Genomic DNA, 18,848 nt, shown 5'->3' on the forward strand with positions numbered 1-18,848 from the left:
TCAATCACCAATCCTTCACTATTCTTCGCACAGTTTCTGGGATTCACCAATGTTTTCTTATTTAGGATTCGTTCCATTTTGAATGGGTTCCCAATGGAATCCATCATCATAAGAGCAGAGCTGTGAACAACTCTGCTGTTTTAAAGCACATCATAAATCAGACCTGGACTTTTTATTAGGACTTTTCTCAAAAACAAATTGAGGAAAATTAATTATTTTTAAAAATTGTGAATGATGCTCAATGTTATTTTACTGTAAATACGTATTACAAATACAAATAAATACTATATTATTTTTTTATGTATCCATTTTTATAGTTTTTTTCCTTTTATCCAGAATTTGAAAACACCAACTGACTTTTACCTTGCTTTTAAATGGCTTGAAAAAACTATTAAAAAAATGCTGTGATGAGATCTTACTTCAGCAAGAAAGCAATCCTTATTCTGTAAGTGTGCGAGTTGCTGGAGGTCTCTCTCTGCACCCACAGACTATTTGTGGGTGCCAGGGGATGGCCGAACCAGTAGACCTACATCTCATTGGCCCCATGGAGCTCCTCTGGATGACAGTGCCAGGATCTGGAGCCTCGGAAGAGGAGACCCGGCCCCCCTGCCTGAGATCATGAGGCTGATTCTGCTTAGCCTCAGGCTGCTGTGCCTGGCCTGCCTGTGGCCTGTTACCCTGCTCAACAACCGCTTCCCCAATCGCAAGAAGAACAAGGACATCTATCTGGGAGAGCATGCCAAGCATAAATATGGAGGGTAAGGGGCCATTGTATTTCTTCTTTTTTTTGTATTGTGGGTTGGTTTGCATAGCTTCTTGTACAGTAACAATATGTATTGTTTACACATTATCGCAGTGTTAAGATTTGCAATATTGAAACTGCAGAAGGTTGTTGAGTTTTCTTGACACAGTGGTGTACATCATGTCCACGTGAATTAGATCATGGAGTAGAAAATTACTTATAAATAACAAAATAAGACATACACTCTAAGCAGAATGGGGTTCTACATTGTACTGAAGCAGGGTTCTTTGACTCTTAAGAGTTTTGTCTTGTTTATGTGATCCGATATCAGAGTCACAGATTTGCTCTTGGCAGAACAAGGATGAAGACATTTTGAACTAATGCAATGACTGGTCTATTCTGAGGTTCGTTATGGATGTGGAAGATTTTTGAAAGATTTTTTTTATAGATTTAAGTATAAGCACCAGGTCCCCAGCTCTGCCACACCAGCTAACAGACGATTGATGAGGGATTGCCATCTAACCACTTAGAGATAGCATGGCCAATTATGCTCTCTCTGACTCCTGCTGCTGATGGCAAAGCGATATGACTCAGGATTCAAACTCACACCCTGTGGGCCATGGGAGTAGTGCATTAGAGCAGTGAGCCACTTGGAGCCCAACAAATAGATTTTTGGTCAAATCAGCCTTTACTTCTCACCTGAAGGCAAGGTAATCCAAAATAAACTTCTGATGTTGTACACACTGTCAGAAGAAGTATTTCACTGGAAAAGACAGTGTTGAGAGCACCTGAAAGTAAAAAAGAACGAAGACGACTGGATGAATGGATACAACCAGGAAAACTGTGAAGAAGCCTAAAGATCCAAACAGAAGATTTTAGAAAAACAGATTATTGCAATCTACTATATTCCATGCCCAGCAGCTTGATGTGGAGATGTGGAAATGCATTACGTCAAGGTAAGACTGAAAACCGGAAGGTATTTTCATGTGAAAAAGACAAACCTCAATCAAGTAACTTAAAACACAGTATTTGTGCTTGTCTCACATCTGTTCTGTGTTTGTTTGTTCCTGTGTGTTTCAGTGTAGTCTGTGCTGTGAACTGTTTGGGTTTTCTCCTCTTATAGTTTACACTGCCTTTGAAAGTCTCTCATCAGGCAGTACAGCACTTTTTCTTTCCCCAAGCAGCAGCACTGTAATGAGAAAGCGCCTGTAATTGGGTGGTTTAGTTTAGAGGAGGTTGCCACACTGCGTTTATGAGGGGTTTAACTGCTGTGGCAGCGTTGACAATGTGGTCTGAGTGGACCGAGTGTTATTTTGCTGGTGGTTTTGATGAGTGCTGTTCGATATCCAAACTGCAGTCAGAGATGAGTAGAGTAGCCTAAACCTATGCTCAGCTTTTATATAGTAAAACTTGAAGTTCACTCTAAATTAAAATAGGGTTCTATACAGTACTAAGAAGGGATCTTGTGGAGTCCTATTTGGTGCTATATAGAACCATGTTTTGTAAGTCTTTTCTTTGAAGAACCAAAATGGTTCTTTGAGCTGTCATGGTTCTACATAGAAGCAGTGTCTTTACTTTAGAACCTTTAGAGACACCCTTTTCAGAGTGCACATTTCCAGTGCAGCCTAGCACATCCACATCCTCTAAAATGAAATGATAACCCTCAGAAGCCACAGTTCACAGAGCCTTACAGATGCTGTCACCAATGTAGCAAGTTTAAATGAAACACAAAAAGCTACTCCTACTATTACTGTTATTACTGTAACTTTTACAACCAGTTCTACTACTACTACCACGACAACTATTACTGTTCCTACTACTACTTCTATTATTATTATTATTATTATTATTATTATTATTATTATTATTGTTGTTGTTATTGCTATTGATATACTACTGCTATTAATACCACTAGTATTGCTGCTTCTACCAATGCTACTACTACAATTCGTAGTATTCTATTACTACTACTTTTACTACTACTATTACAACTACAACTACTATAAGTACTTGTACTTTTATTACTGCTGCAACTACTGCTATTAATACTACCAGTACTATTATTACTAATTTGACAACTACTACTACAACTACCACCACTACTACTAACCTTACTACCACTATTACTACTACTACTACTACTACTATTACTATTACTACAACAAGTACTTCTACTAGTGTTACTACTACTATTTCTATACTACTATGGTCATCACTGCTACTGCTACCACTATCATAACTACTAGTAGTATTAATAATTTTATTAATATGTGTCATTTAACATAACCTGATATACTGCCTTACGGATATCTTTGTATTTTTTAATTACTGTTAGCGTTTAATTCCCCTAATAAATAAACCATATTTTAATTCTTTTTTATTCTTGCATACAAAATAATATTGTTAAAGTGTGGGGTTTGGACTCAAGTGCAGTCAGAATTCGTTTTATTATGATGAAATGATAATCTTATGGTGTGTGCTTAGTGACTGCTGGGCTTGAACTACCAACCCTGGTAATGGGAGCCCAGTGTATTTTCACTGTACCACCACAGCTGTGAGGGGTGGCAGTATAAACACTGATCATAAGCAACACAAAAAGGCGGGAAAACAAACAAAGGAAAACCAGGAGAGACGTTAACTCAAACTAAAGACAACTCAAATGCTTTTCTCTTTTCGCTGTTAGCAACAAACTCTTTTCTTTTCTGTTCACAACTTGAACTTCTCTTTTCACTTTTCTCTTTTCTGTTCACAGCTGTTCACTTTTCTCTTTTCTGTTCACAGCTGTTCACTTTTCTGTTCACAGCTGTTAACTTTTCTGTTCACAGCTGTTCACTTTTCTGTTCACAGCTGTTCACTTTTCTGTTCACAGCTTAAACTTCACTTTTCACTTTTCACTTTACAACATAAACCCACTGTTACCGTTCGTCCCTCTACAAAGGTGCTACGGGGAAGTGTGTTTGGCTGGGTGTATTTATACCATGCCACACAGGTGGGCCTGGTCAGCGTTGATTACCGCTGGGAATTCTGGGGCTTGGAGTTCTTTGCTCAAACCCCACCAGCTTTCCTACTTTGCTGGCCGGGCCCCCTGCTGGTGACTGGCGGTAAATGTTGCCTGCTCACAAATATGTCTGGGGTGAGGGGATGTGGCTATGATATCACAGAGGACAATACACCTTTTGCAACATGTGGTGTCTGTCTCCTGCTCTCAGTGTAGTCCCCAGTGAAAGAGGGGGTTAAATTCTCTGACAGGCTTTTCATCTTCATAGTGCATGCCACTATGGAGTGAGATACATGAGTGGAATAGTGAGAGGGGGAGGGTACACTCTCATTACTCTAATACACCTGCTCAGGTGGATGCTGGATTGCAGATTTTGTACACAGAAAATCCCAAACATCAAAGCTGAATGTCATTTCTGCTAAAGCAAAGGCTAATCTAAATGACAGTTTGGGCAAAATGCTAAACACGGGCCTTTCTGTTATTATGTTCTCCCATGACATATAGTAACATATATAGCTTATGAATTATTGAATAATAAATATACACATTCAGTTCAAACGAGTCACATCATAGTTTGTCCTGTAGTAGTTTTTTTGTGAAATGTAAATCAGCTATCCACCTACATGATCATAACATGTCAGGGCATGCTCATCTTCCTTTCCATGGAATGCGATTCACAGTTTGTTTATAAGGAAAACAAAAAACCTCTGAAAGGTTTATTAAAATGAAGGTGTTTCACATTTCAGCTTTTCTGGTTTGGTTTCATGACACACCTTATTTCAGTTGATACTCGTACACTGAAATGTACAGTGGCATGCAAATGTTTGGGCACCCTTGATCAAAAGTTCTGTTACTGTGAATAGATAAGCAAGTAAAAGATGACCTTATTTTAAAAAGGCTTAACGTAACAGATGACATTAATTTAATTTAGTAAACAGTTACTTTTTTATTTCCATCTTTTACAGTCTCGAAATAACAAAAAAAAAGGAAAAGGACCCGAAGCAAAAGGTTGTGCACCCTGTGTGGTCAGTACTTAATGCTTAGTAACACCCGTAAATGCTTTTTCCTGTAGCTAGCTTTTAGTTAAAGTCTTTAGTTTTCACCCATTCCTCCTTACAAAGACTTCTAGTTCTATGAGATGTGCCCTTTTGCACACAGAGTTTCAATGATGTTTAGATCAGGGGACTCTCAGAGCCATGGCAAGAGATTCAGCTTGTGCCTCTTAAGGTAATCCATTGCAGATTTTGAGGTGTGTTTAGGATCATTATCCTGCCGTAGAAGTCATCATTTTCATCTTTAGCTTTTTAAAGATGGTGTTTGCTATCAGAAATGGCTGGTATTTAGGTAAATAATTTTTTCCTCTATTAGTGAATGGTCTCTGTGTTTGTGCTGCATCCAGTGACACAAAGTCTGATTGAACCACACTGTGCTTTTAAAGAGGTATTGTTTTTTAAGAAATTCTGCACACTTTGTTCTCCAGTTTTATATACAGTTATTGTTCGTCAATAGATGTGACTTGATAATGATTCATCCACATTTTACATTTTATTAGCAATAAATCCATAAATCCAGGTAATTCCAAAGGGTTTACCTACTCTGTCTTGCAACTTTGTGTAAATATCATTTGCTTGTTGTATATATTTTTTCATTTAGCTGTTTTCACTATATATATATATATATATATATATATATATATATACACACACACACACACACACACACACACACACACACACACACACACACACACACACACACATTGTCCACAGATTGTCCATGTCAGGATATAAATGCTTTAACCTTGGCTTTGATTGCCACTATTGTTGAACTAAAGTCTGTAGTGGTGTTTCTGTTGGACAAAGGGGCTCTCTGTGATTTCACTACTGCTCTTCACATATGAACTGCATTATGTGGGGGTTCGAGAAAGAAATCGCACTATGAGGGAAAGCTCTTGTCGGAATAAGCTGCTTGTTTACCACTGACCTTCATCGTGTCTATTTTCAGGTTCGCTCTCCTCCTCTTCTTCATCTCCTGGAAGAGATGCTTCTTTAGCTGCCTATCAGAGAGCTTCTAGACTCTTCTAGATTTCCACAGTCTGGTGTTTGCTGTTGAACTACAAAGCTCCTTTCTTTCCAAATGAACTCATACAATTGCTGTGTAATCATCTGGACATTTTAGCCAGCAGTGCTCAGCAGATGTCTGGGAGGAGCTGTAATAGGTGAAATTACTATAACAATAATGTCTAATAGGCTCATTCTCACGAGTGTCTGCATGTGAAATCTAAACTGATCTAATTAGGCTAGTCAGTTGACACCTGAGATAAGAGTCTATGCGAATGAAAATGGCCTGCATGCATATGAGAGTCTGTGCCTGTAGTCATAGTATGTGCTGTATTTACTCTAATTATCCTGGCTGTTAAAATATGACAGTGACAGTTTCTCACAGTGTAGCGCTCCTTCCTGTGTATTGTTGCAGAAATACAAGTGTAGAACCCTGTAGTAAACTATATATTTCAGTACAGCACTCCTTACAGCATATTGGTGTATAAACACTAGTGTAGAATCCTGTAGTAAACTATATATCTCAGTACAGCACTCCTTACAGTATATTGGTGTATAAACACTAGTGTAGAATCCTGTAGTAAACTATATATCTCAGTACAGCGCTCCTTGCTGTGTATTGTTGTATAAACACTAGTGTAGACCCCTGTAGTAAACTATAGCAGTTGTAATCATAATGGTAAATGCGCTATTGGATTATTTTAAGAATGCTGTGGACATTGTATTGCTATGGGTAAGGGAAATGGTAGCTGGTCTTTTCCAGTAGATGATATGCTTGTTTGTTTTCAACAATAAAGCCTTTTTCTTATATTTTCAGAAGGATTGACTACAAGGTAAAGAAGCAGGACAGTACCAAGTCCCTCCTCATCAAGACGGAACAGCTATTAAGGATTGAGGAACATGATTTTGCAATGCGGCCAGGCTTTGGAGGTACGATTGCACTGTGGTTTCTTTACCCTGTTCTCTTTCCACATTGTCTCTTCAGAATATGTATTATTTTCAACAATACTACATGCCCATGTCCTTCCATTTTAGCCGTCTTTTTCCCCCTTTAGATTTCTAAGACTGTAGAAACGAAGATTTTTTATCCACCTTAAACCTCCATATTGGGTCACCATAAGTGGTCACCAAAAACAGGACAATTTTAACGTACCTTCATATTTTATAATTAAACAGGCTGTTTTATTGGTGTACCTTTAAATACATATCGCAAAATAAATTTCACTCACTTAAAATAAAGGGAGTTTAAAGTTATATATACATTTTCTTAAACTTTCAAAACATAACATATACTACCCAGTATGAACAATCCGTCTTTGGAAACTAAGCTAAATTCTTTGTTTCTCTGATTCTCTCATTTATTAATTTACATAACTCTATCTATTTAGCTTACCACAATTTGGCTCCCTATTCAAAATTCCAGCTCCCGGATTTTTTTAATGGGGCATGATACAGGGTAGCCAATCAAAACAGACCTCATTTACCTTCTATCAGTCTAAAGGACAACAAATAGTAACAAAGCAGATGTGTAAAAATACATTATGACTATATTATAAAAAAAATTAGACCACACAATATAAAAGTGGACCTCAAGGAATGTTTTTTTATATATATTTTAAGAACATTGTCTAAGCTGAAATGGGTTAAGCTGAATATGTTGAACAAATGCAAATGGTGTTTGTTCTGGTGATATGTTAAAAACAGACAAATTACTATTTTAAATAAATAAGATGATTTTTTTCATGATATTTACAAAAACTGTTGTTTAAAGAAAGTCTTTACTGGGAACCAGTTCTTCTATAGCTCACTAAAGAACTGTCTCAGTGGTTAGAGCTCTGGGATATTGATGACAAGGTTGTGGATTTGATGCCCAGGCTTGGCCACTGTTGGGCCCTTGAGCTAGACCCTGAGTGCTGAAGATTTTCTGCCCACCGTACCAGGTGTGCTCACTGCCCTTAGTTCACTAGTGTGTGTGTATGTGTGTGTTCACCACTACGAATGGGTCAAATGTGGAGGATACATTTCACTGTACATAGTACGGTGACAAATACTTGCACCTCTACCTTCTTTTGGCCTTTATATTTAAGCGTGGGTTGTGTTACCTTTTTTCAAGGGGCTGCACTGACGTGGTCAATGTGGTCAGATTTCATAGCAAAGCTCTAAAATTCAGAGATGACCCAGATTGCGTACCACACAGACCAGACAAAAGCTATCACGCTCACTGATGTGCTTTGTTGGACACATTAATCTGGATTACTGTTCAGGTCGATCAGAACAGATGCAGGAGTGAAAACTAGTTCAGTTCAGGTTGGAGAGAATACAGGAGAGAGGAGACATCTCTGGATCCATACACCCCCACACACACAACGTCTTATAGCACCTCTCTGTGCAGGTGACAGCAAAAGCACTACTTCTGTCACACACAGTTCCCATGACATTTGAATATAAACCCCATGACATTTCTATATTTATTTTTACACAGTATGAGAGACTGCCAGGTTTACACACACACACACACACACACACACAGACGCACACAAACACATAATAAACTTTTATATTGTTGCTGTCACACAAAAACCGGGTCTTCAAAACCGAAGCTTTACAGGAGAAAGAAAACTCACCTACCTCCGTGTGAAAGACATTAACAACAGCAACATATTACACATGCCCACCTATTATATTATTAGAAACAAACATGGTAAGAGTAGTGATCCTGTTTAGGCCGTAACGTGTCGTTCTCGTACTACCCAGCCCTGCTTACTACTGACTAAAACCTGGTTAGACTACCACATACATACAGAGGTAGCGATGTATCTAGAACTTTCAGAAGGCCTACCCTTAGCAAAAAGGTTGTGTATTGTACTAAAAGGGTTCATAACAATAGTAGAAGACATTTTGGTGATATTTGGAGTGGATTTTTAAAACATAAAAAGAACAAACTATGGGAGGTGTTTCTTGTTGAAGTTGTCATGGTAAACCAAATAGGGCAACAAGGGGATAAAAGGTGTTTGGCCTTTGGGTCACCTTATATTTGTTCTCCAGTGGAAACAGACACATCAGTGACTCTGAATTGATGAATGAATATATTAAGGACTTTCTAAGAGTCCAAGTGTTGTGTTATTTTCCTCATTTGTCCCATGAATAAATAAAAAGCATACCCTAACAGTAATTACATTAGCCTGTATTTCGGCCTGTAATTTAACAGTGCCTAACTGTTCTAAACTAGGGCAATGTTCTTGGCCTTCTCTGAATGTAGAGGTGGCTGAGACACAGCTAATTAGGCGCTCTTCCAGATGAAGGTTATAAAATTCAAGTTTAGTTTAGTTATTCTCCCACTGGAATGCCTCCTGGCTTCTGGGTCCACAAATACATCCTCCCCTCTGTCACCGTCACCGCAACCTCAAACCACCCCCTTAACCACTGCCAGTTGTCTCTAGCAGCACTACTGCTATCAGTGTGCCCAGCAGGCTGCTTTTACTGTCTATTACAGTCCCTGTACATATGGCAGAGGACTTGTTATCCTTCCATAGGTCGTGTAAGCAAACACGTATCACATTGACATTACAAGAGTTATTTATGGAACATAGCTTGAGGCATAGTGTCACTTCTTCTCGTGTCTAAATGTCAATCTGTGCTGAGTGAGAGAGTGAGGGAGGGAGGAAGCAGGAAGGCAGAGGAGATGTTAATTGGTTTGGGGTTTCTTCTTATAGGACGGCAGGAATGAGCTGTGGTTATCCACAGAAAGTAGATAAAAGTGCTACTGGGTGCCTAATCAAAGAACCTAGTTCTCAGTGTAGTATTTTCTTCCCCCCTTGACACGTATTAAAAAAGTACATGGTTCCAGATGGAAAAGACAAAAGTCCAGATACGTATCATGTTTTGAAGGTTATCACATGGTAATAGTCTCCCACAGTGCACTAAATTGCTTTGGAACTCAAAGCGTTTTGGTGTGCTTTGTAGCAGCTTTGTCAGCCAGATAAAAAGGATCATATCTGCTTATAATATCTGATTGACTGAGCCAGAGAACTTCTAGTACGGATAACTGCCAATTAATTCCAAGTTGGAGAGACACTAGAGGGCACTGCTGAGCTTTTCAGCTTCAGTTATAGGTCTTTCTAATAGTGTCTTATGTACGTACTGAGTGAGGACTGTTCACATTTGTGGTAAATTGAACCAGACATCTCTTAAAGCTACATCAAAGAAAGATATTACATAAAATTATAATGAATACACTGCCTGATGCCGGAGTTTTGCGATAGTTTTGAGAGATCAATAACTGAATTATGCAGAATGCTTCAACTCCCTTTAACATTTTGAACCTTTTACCTGCATTTACTACAATGCATTGCTTACACCATTGACCCAAAGCTTTCCTTAAAGGAACATTTGGGGTAAAAAATCTAATTGACATCATTGGTCACTCAATTTTAATATAAGACGTGTATCGTAATATAAGATACATGACATTTAGTTTTTATATATTTAAGCTAAAATTGGAATTGGTGACATTCAGCTCTGAGTCATTTTGCTTTTATAAAAATAAATTGTACCATGTTCTGAAACATTAATTTGTGGCAAATTAATTGAACTGGATGTGTTGTGAGCAGGTTGGGAGACGTTTTTGGGCCTATATTTACAGGAATGAGATTGGTGACAGTCCAAGTCAAGTGTTTGTTAGCAATGTTAGCCTAGCCTTCTTAAATAAAGAGGCAAACATCAGATACCAAACATGTCTTGGCTGATTGACCACATCTGGAGTGAGTGATAAATTATGTTAATTAGATTTTTTGCCTATACTATATAACTATATTGCCACACATATACATAATATACACTGTATGTTCAGATGTTTGTGGACACCCCTTCTGACAACTGCATTCACTTACTTTAAGTTGCACCCATTGCTGACACAGATGTGCAAATACACACACACACAGCTTGTCCAGCATTGCTAATAGAATAGAACTCTCTGGAGCAGATAAATGTGAACCTATTGAGCTAAAGGGATATGAAGCCCCCCAGCATTGAGCTATGGAGCAGTGGAACTGTGTTTTCTGGAATTATGGTGCACCACCCAATACTTTTGAGGTGAGTTGGGGGGTTTGGGATGAGGTGGTGTGGTGATCATCCAACATCCTGACCTTACTGATCCTCTTATTGCTGAGTGCTATCAAATTCTCCCAGCAATCCGGAAAGCCTTCCCTGTACAGTAGATGTTATACTTTGTACCATGTACTCCATTCTGCTGTCTTTCATGCTTTGTAGGTTCTGCCATTCCTGTGGGCATAGACGTGCAGGTGGAGAGTTTAGACAGCATTTCTGAGGTCAACATGGTAAAGGCCATCATTTGTTTTCATAATTAGAAGCATCCACTCACACTAACACTAATTCTTTAAATCATCTGTACATGAAGCTTTCCATTTCTGCTGTAATGAGATTTCACTGTGGTCACTGTTGGCCCCCTACAGGACTTCACTATGACCCTCTACCTACGGCATTACTGGAAGGATGAGCGGCTGGCCTTCCCTTCCGGAAACAACCTGAGTCGCACGTTTGACGCCAGGCTGGTGAAGAAGATCTGGGTGCCAGATGTTTTCTTTGTTCACTCAAAACGCTCATTCATCCATGACACCACCATGGAGAACATCATGCTGAGGGTCTACCCTGATGGCAACGTTCTCTACAGTGTCAGGTGCTCTCTTATACTGAGAGTATGTGTCGTGGGGTGGGAGTGAAGAGCATGGTTTGAATTTGTTCCTGAAAGTGGAACTTGTCTTCTGATGCAGGATAACGGTGACCGCACTGTGTACCATGGACTTCAGCAGTTTTCCTCTGGACACCCAGAACTGTTCTTTGGAGCTGGAGAGCTGTGAGTCCGAGCTAAAGTGTTTTCTGCGATTATGTGAAAATTGCTGTTTTTCTAAGGAACACTGCAGAGCAGGCGTTGTTTGAGTGTTGGGTCATTGTCAGTTCCGCAGTGACACTGACATGGTGGTGGCTTGTTAGTGTGTGTTACACTGGTGAGTGGATCAGACACAGCAGTGCTGCTGGACACCTCTGCATGACGGCTGGACTGAAAATAGTCCACCAACCAGAAATATTCAGCCAACAGCGTCCTGTTGGGCAGCATCCTGTGAACAGCATCCTGTGAACAGCATCCTGTGAGCACTGATGCAGGACTAAACACAAACTGTGCAGCAACAGATATACTTCTCTCTTTGACTTTACATGTAGAAGGTGGATCAATTAGGCAGGAGAATCTAATAAAGTGGACAATGAATGGACACAGCGTTTAAAAACTCCAGCAGCACTGCTGTGTCTGATCCACTCATACCATTGCAACACACACTAACATGCCACAACTATGTCAGTGCTAAGAATGACCCACCACCCATGCTCTTTGGTAGTCCTGCATGCTCTTGCAGAACTACGTATGCAAAGTATGCAGAGAAACAGATGCATTTACTTAATAGATGCAAATCAACAAAGATTTGGGTGTGTTTGGTTGGGCCAGTGTTTAGCAGTGTTAGCAACGTCAGCCTAGCATCTCCCCATATAAACTAAAGAAGCACACATCCAGTATTTGCTTATGGCCTTCAGATGCTGTGAACTGTCCTAGGATGCACAGTCTGTAGTATGTTTTCGTAAGTTCCCTGCCTGTCATCCAACAGATGCGTATAATGAGAACGACCTCATGCTGTACTGGAAGAATGGGAACGACTCTCTAAGAACAGATGAGATCGTTCTCTCTCAGTTCTTCATTGAAGAGTTTAACCCGTCCAACGGACTGGCCTTCTACAGCAGTACAGGTACACTGCACTCATAACTGCAATTCTCCTGTGGGTCGTTTGTCTTTCACGAGTGCTCACGTTTCCTCTCTGTTTTTGTGCAGAGAAAGGCTGATGTGCAGTGTGTTGACTGGCTTTGTCTCTGTTCCTGTCAGGCTGGTATAACAGGCTGTACATCAACTTCATCCTCAGGAGGCACGTTTTTTTCTTCATGCTGCAGACCTACTTCCCTACAATGCTGATGGTCGTGCTCTCCTGGGTATCCTTCTGGATCGATAGGCGGGCTGTTCCTGCTCGCGTATCACTTGGTAAACACACACACATGCACACTCTATGTATAGAACATTTCTTAATTATTTACTCATTGAAACATGTGACTAGCACTTACTTACAGTTTTATACATGTACAGTGCTGTGAAAAAGGCATTTGCCCAATTTCCTCTTAGAATATTTGTCACATTTAAATGTTTCAGATCATCCAACTAAGTATAATAATAATAATAATAAAAAATAATGCAAAAATAAATACTGTTTTTTTTATTCTTTAATAAAATAATAAAAGACAACCTAAGTAAAAACACAATGTCGCTTTTAAATGATCATTCCATTTATTAAAGATAAAGATTTATTCAAAACCTATATCACCCATGTGAAAAAAGAATTACCCCTAAACCTGATAACTGGTCGTGCCACCCTTAGCAGTAATAACTGCAGTTATGTTTGAGATAACCCTGCTTAACCCATCCGAGCTTGAGCTTTAGGTCTCAAGCTAATGGGCTCTCCTTCAGGATATTTTGATAGAGAGAAGAATTTATGGTTCCATCAATTATAACAAGTCATTGATGTCTTGAAGAAGCAAAGCAGCCCTAGATCTACCACCACCATGCATTTGTAACCCTTTCCAGACTGGTACATTTTATTGACTTTGTTTCATACTCCCCTTAGTGAGTTTTCACTAAGATTCTGACATTTACCAGTGTTTCTTATTTGGTGTTCATTCTGTTTATGAGGACATATATATATATGTCCTATATATATATAGATTCTCTTATTTGGTAACTCCTATTAAATTAATGAAATGTAAGTTATGTAGTTCTGCCAGTGATGAACTAAAGACTGCTGACCACCTCATAGCCTTTAAAATATCCCATTAACCTTTTGTCTGACTTTGTCTGTCTGTGTTTTAACAGGCATCACCACAGTCCTGACCATGTCCACCATCATTACCGGAGTGTCTGCGTCCATGCCTCAGGTGTCCTATGTGAAAGCGGTGGATATTTACCTGTGGATTAGCTTCCTATTTGTCTTCCTGTCGGTCATCGAGTACGCTGCTGTCAACTACTTCACCACCGTGGAGGAGATGAGGAAACTGAAGAAAGCAAAGGTCAGGGTTACCTCTTTCAGTCCTAGGTTAGAAAGGGACCAGAAAAGGTAAATTACACTGACTGCCCACTTTATTGGAAACACCTATAACGTTCTTGCTTTTACCGTCCATTTTTTAAGGTCCATCTACCTTATGAGGTAAATCCATAATTACAAATGATAGCCCCTTTAAAGCAATGCACAATTCCCCCTGTTCCATACATCATTGGTCAGTTTCTTACCACAGGGCTGCTGTTGACTGGATGTTTTTTGGGTAGTGGACTATTCTCAGCACTGCAGTGACACAGACATTAAAGTGTATCTGGACAGTACAATGCAGCCAAGAGCAGCTTTGGGGTCAGAAACTGACTACAGATGAAGAGGTAGCTGATGGATAATACAAACTGTGTCACAATTTAATTGTTTCTGGTAAGGTGTACAGAAAGTGTATTTGCATACCATCCAAATATAAACACTGATAGCAGGGGGATTGTCTCCCCCTGCTGATTTGAAAGCCATATCAGTAGTTTACATGCACTACACTGCCAAAAGTGATGCGTTGACAGTACTTTGACTTCGCATCAATAAAATGTACATTATCGACACATGATAATAGCTCTTACTCATGTGGATATGATGAACATGATGAAGCATATAAGCATGCATTATCAACATCAAAGTCAGCCTGAAATCAAATTGATTCTTCTAAGCTTCTTTTCATATTGAGCATGATTCATTATATAATGTCATATCATATTTAAATATTTGATTTTGCTGTTTTACCTGCCCTTTAAAAAAAGCCCTCTGCTCTTTGATTACATCACCATGTGAGAGACCGAATAAAAGCAAGCATTAGTACTGTGTTTTTCCTCACACTCAGCTTGCTCAGAGACTCTTCTTGTAAGGCCAGATTAGGATCCTCTAAAGATCCTCTTGTGTCCCACCCCCACAAACTAACCTGAACTGACCATATCACCTTGTCTAAGGCCTTATCAATACTGACTGTCCATTTTTGTTAGGAGTAAGCCCCTGGACATTCAGTGCCCATAAGCAGTCACCCAGGTCATAAATACAAAAGCCCTGTACATGCCACCCTGACACCATTTCTCACCATTCTTATTGATTCTTATGATGAGCATTACTGTGTTAGTGTCACACTACCGCTTTTACACATAAAATCATCATCAAGGGTATAGTTTGATTCACATATTGCATATTTTCCAGTCAAACAACCCCTGTTATTTCATAACAATGCTACTGTACTGTATTTCCCTGAATGGAAATCTATAGCATTACGTATTTTAGTGTACCATAGAGTTCTTCTTTCTCCACAGCTTTCAGAATTTGATGCATCTCAGGCCATGGCTTTCGACGGCTGCTTCCACGACACGGACGTGGAACTGAGCCCCTTCCCTCCACTGGGTGACCTCAGCATGGACCAGCAGGCGTCCTCACAGAGCTCCACAGTGCCTGACCCCCCTGCAGTGCTTGGCACGCGACTGCGGCGCTCGCGGCCACTGAGTTACCACCTCCAGCTGCTAATGAGCAATAGCTACATCATCGACTCCTACTCCCGACTCTTATTCCCTCTGGCCTACGTCATCTTCAACATCATCTACTGGAGTATCTATTCTTGAGACTTTACCCAGCACTGCTGGTGTGTATGACAAACATAAAAAATCTTTGCATCTGTTGGTATGTTGGTATGAGTTTACAGAGTTGCCTATTTATTAGGTACATCTGTGTCATTCCTACACTCATAAGACAGGTTTACTGTTGACCCACAATGTATCCACCCTGCTCTACCCCCTCTATAAGTGGAAAGAGACCACCATAGGTCCACCACTGACCAGATTTATTATTTTATACTATACTATTTTCATTGGAGCAAACTGGTGTATTAAGCTGAGTTGTTTTTAAGCATTGTGGACACTTAGTGGTAGGAATGGGAATTGCAACAGAACCCACAATACAATGTTATCACCATACTCCAGCCACAGCATGACAGTACTGCAGAAAATGAAATGATTTGTGATCTGCTAAGAACTGTGCTAAATTGCATTATTTTTATTTGCTTTTATCTCTTCGTGGGTTTTGGTATCAGAGGGAAAGTTTCAGTTTCAGTATCCGAAACGAAAAAGAGGTATCGGGCCGTCTCTAGCTGTACAGTATTATCTAATGAAGTTTGTTCATCCAACTTAAACTTTTGTACTGGAGCAATACGGAACTGTATATAAATATATAAATGAACATTAAACACCTTTCCTTATATTTACATTTTACATTTTTTATTTGTCAAGTATATTAAATTAATTAACCAAATAATTAATTAATTAACCAGATTTCCATTCTCTACTCCTATAATTAAAGAGTAAATTTAACCAGTTTGCATTGCTTTCATCTCATTAATGGATGAATTATAATCCTTATGATGTAATAGATAAGGGTAAATAATTAAGTACAAGATTAATTATTGCAATATCGGTTATTACATTATTATTATATTATTATAACATAAAAAACAATAAATCTGCTTAACCAGTGTGCAAAGATTTGTCAGAATTAGTAACACCCCCTTTGACGGAAACCACCCTCTTTTAGCTTTAGTCTTTCAATAGAATCTGCAAGCTGAACACAGTCATTGAACAGTTGCTTAGAGTGTCAGAGTGCTGAGAATGAGCCACCAGCCAAATAATAGTTCAAAACTGGCCAGTGATTTTACAAAGGTCAAATAATCATGTGGTGTCTATTCTGGAAAAATAGGACAACATCAGGATTTGTTGGGTGATGTATTAATATTGCAATAACTCATTAAGCCAGAATGTAGGCCATGTAGACTGGGTTAGGATTTTAGATGACTATTTCCATTTGTACCATTTCTACCAAAAATATACAGCTTTGACAGCTTTTAAATGCACAATGGAGATGAAATGTGGAAAAGCCAGAATTTTAAATTAATATAATTGCTATAATCCTGACAGACATTCAGGAGGATAACATGGCGATATTTGTTTGCCATGCTTATTTTGCACGGTTTACTCCTCTGTTTGGAATGTGCTTTGCAGACTGAATAAAAGGGCAATAATAACAAATTACCTTAAATAACAACAGTTAATTATCACCTGTTTAAATAGCCAGTACTTTCCTCATTCCAGCATGCAGCTGCTGTGCGGCTGCTTTTCTTTTCTGTTTTAAAAGACTACGAAGAAAAATGTACTCATATACTTATCAGTTATGCTTCAAAGACATTCCTGGACTGAAGTAATAACAATGATCAGTACTTGAAATAAGAACTCTTCATTATTTCTCCTCATTGATTGATAAACAGTACCTAACTGCTGTTTCCATATGATTACAGACTAGAATGTATTTAACCGCACGCCTTTCTTTGTTTTTAACACCTCAAACTGCCTATGGCCCACCGGCGAGCGAAAGGGTTATTACAATCTTCTACTACCAGAGAATAGCCCCACCAGTTTCTACAGAAGTCCCTGTAGTTACTGAATAATACACCTTAGTGTGTAATAAGCATTTCTGCGTTAGGGGGTTAAACCAGTACTGAAGAGTTGAAGCATTCGGAATCGAGTGGAGGCTAACGCTAGTGCTAATACACACATGCTACTAAAACCCAAATCATAGCATATTTACCCTCTATAAAACAGCTACTGATTTCACATCAGTAGTCAATACACAACAACAGACATCAGTTCAGAGTGTGTACCACTACACACACACAGTGGTTTGACTGCAGTGTTTTAAAGCAGCATTCTCAACCCTGGTTCTGAAGGCCCACTGCCCTACACTGTTTAGCCTTTCACCTGCTCCCAACACACCTGATCCATCTACAGCCTATTATTGAGTTTAAGTAGGAGTGTTAAAGCAGCACAAACACTAAAATGTGCAGGACAGTGGACCTCGAAGACTAAACTAAACTAAGGGACACCTTCTTTGTACCCTGCAGCATCGGATAGATATGTTAGATTAACAACTGATTAATCAGTAGCTGCATTTTAATTTTTTATCTGTTGGGGCATTAGGTTGGATATTTAAATCAAAGAGGGACCATTTTCATCACTCACACAAGGACATTCTATTTCTATTAAGGAGTTCTATTTCATTGTAGTTATTTGTAAGGAAGTGATGTCTGTAAATGGGATGGGTTGGAAGAGTTGGTTAGAAGTTTACATACACTAAACATGGCCATGATCATCATGGTAATATTATAATATACTAATGTAGTATAATTCTCTGAACTGTTCTTTTTCTGGGGCAGTATGAGAATAAACATACATTTTTGCCCCAGTTGTTTAAATATAGTGGTTTACTGGCATGGACCCACCTTTAAAGCACAGTCCAATATTTTTCAACAGGCCTGAGGTCAGGACTGAGGAAAGCATTTCAAGCATTCAACACCTAATGGTAGCCTATGTTATCTATTCTACAACCACTTATTATGTGAGACTGAAGCCATTGTCCTGCTGGAACACCCAACTGTGTCCAGGTTTTAACTGTCTAGCTGAGGTTCATGCTGAAGGTGATCCTCCTTTTTCATTATTCCATCCACAAATTTCTTTTTTCGTCAAAGAAGTGCGTTGTCACTCATTCTGCCCCAGTTCAAAGAAATCACTGAAAGCCTAATTTTGCCATGACATGATGAATGTGTGTACAATTCTGAGTACAGCTGTATCTTTTGTCTATAATAATGTATTGTATAATATGTAATGTGGAGTATTTTATACAATCAAATTGAAACCTCCCCTGCCATTATTGTTTTAAGAATAATAAAGCCAGAACTTAATTAAATTACTTTATTTAAAACATGAAAATGACTTGAGAATGTCTTCTTAGTAAAGTCAGTCAAAATGTAACAACATATTATTGTTATTATTATTATT

General features: G+C 38.9%; 1 protein-coding gene across 1 annotated transcript; it reads left to right on the forward strand.

Moving 5' to 3' along the window:
• The first annotated feature begins 618 nt into the window (after window positions 1-618).
• On the forward strand, window positions 619-15,590 carry LOC140536385 (gamma-aminobutyric acid receptor subunit rho-3). The gene is made up of 9 exons (XM_072658160.1): window positions 619-758; window positions 6,618-6,730; window positions 11,069-11,136; window positions 11,272-11,495; window positions 11,590-11,672; window positions 12,475-12,612; window positions 12,747-12,899; window positions 13,782-13,975; window positions 15,288-15,590. The coding sequence occupies exons 1-9, from the start codon at window positions 619-621 to the stop codon at window positions 15,588-15,590; spliced, it is 1,416 nt and encodes a 471-aa protein (XP_072514261.1).
• The last annotated feature ends 3,258 nt before the right edge of the window (window positions 15,591-18,848 follow it).

This window comes from Salminus brasiliensis, chromosome 1 (assembly GCF_030463535.1).
Source record: "Salminus brasiliensis chromosome 1, fSalBra1.hap2, whole genome shotgun sequence".
Taxonomy (NCBI): domain Eukaryota; kingdom Metazoa; phylum Chordata; class Actinopteri; order Characiformes; family Bryconidae; genus Salminus; species Salminus brasiliensis.

Bases quoted from the DNA above. Each gene is read 5' to 3' on its own strand.
- LOC140536385 (XM_072658160.1), top strand. From the start codon at position 619: ATGAGGCTGATTCTGCTTAGCCTCAGGCTGCTGTGCCTGGCCTGCCTG. The intron at 759-6,617 runs GTAAGGGGCCAT...TTATATTTTCAG, and splicing joins GCCAAGCATAAATATGGAGG to AAGGATTGACTACAAGGTAA. The intron at 6,731-11,068 runs GTACGATTGCAC...CATGCTTTGTAG, and splicing joins AATGCGGCCAGGCTTTGGAG to GTTCTGCCATTCCTGTGGGC.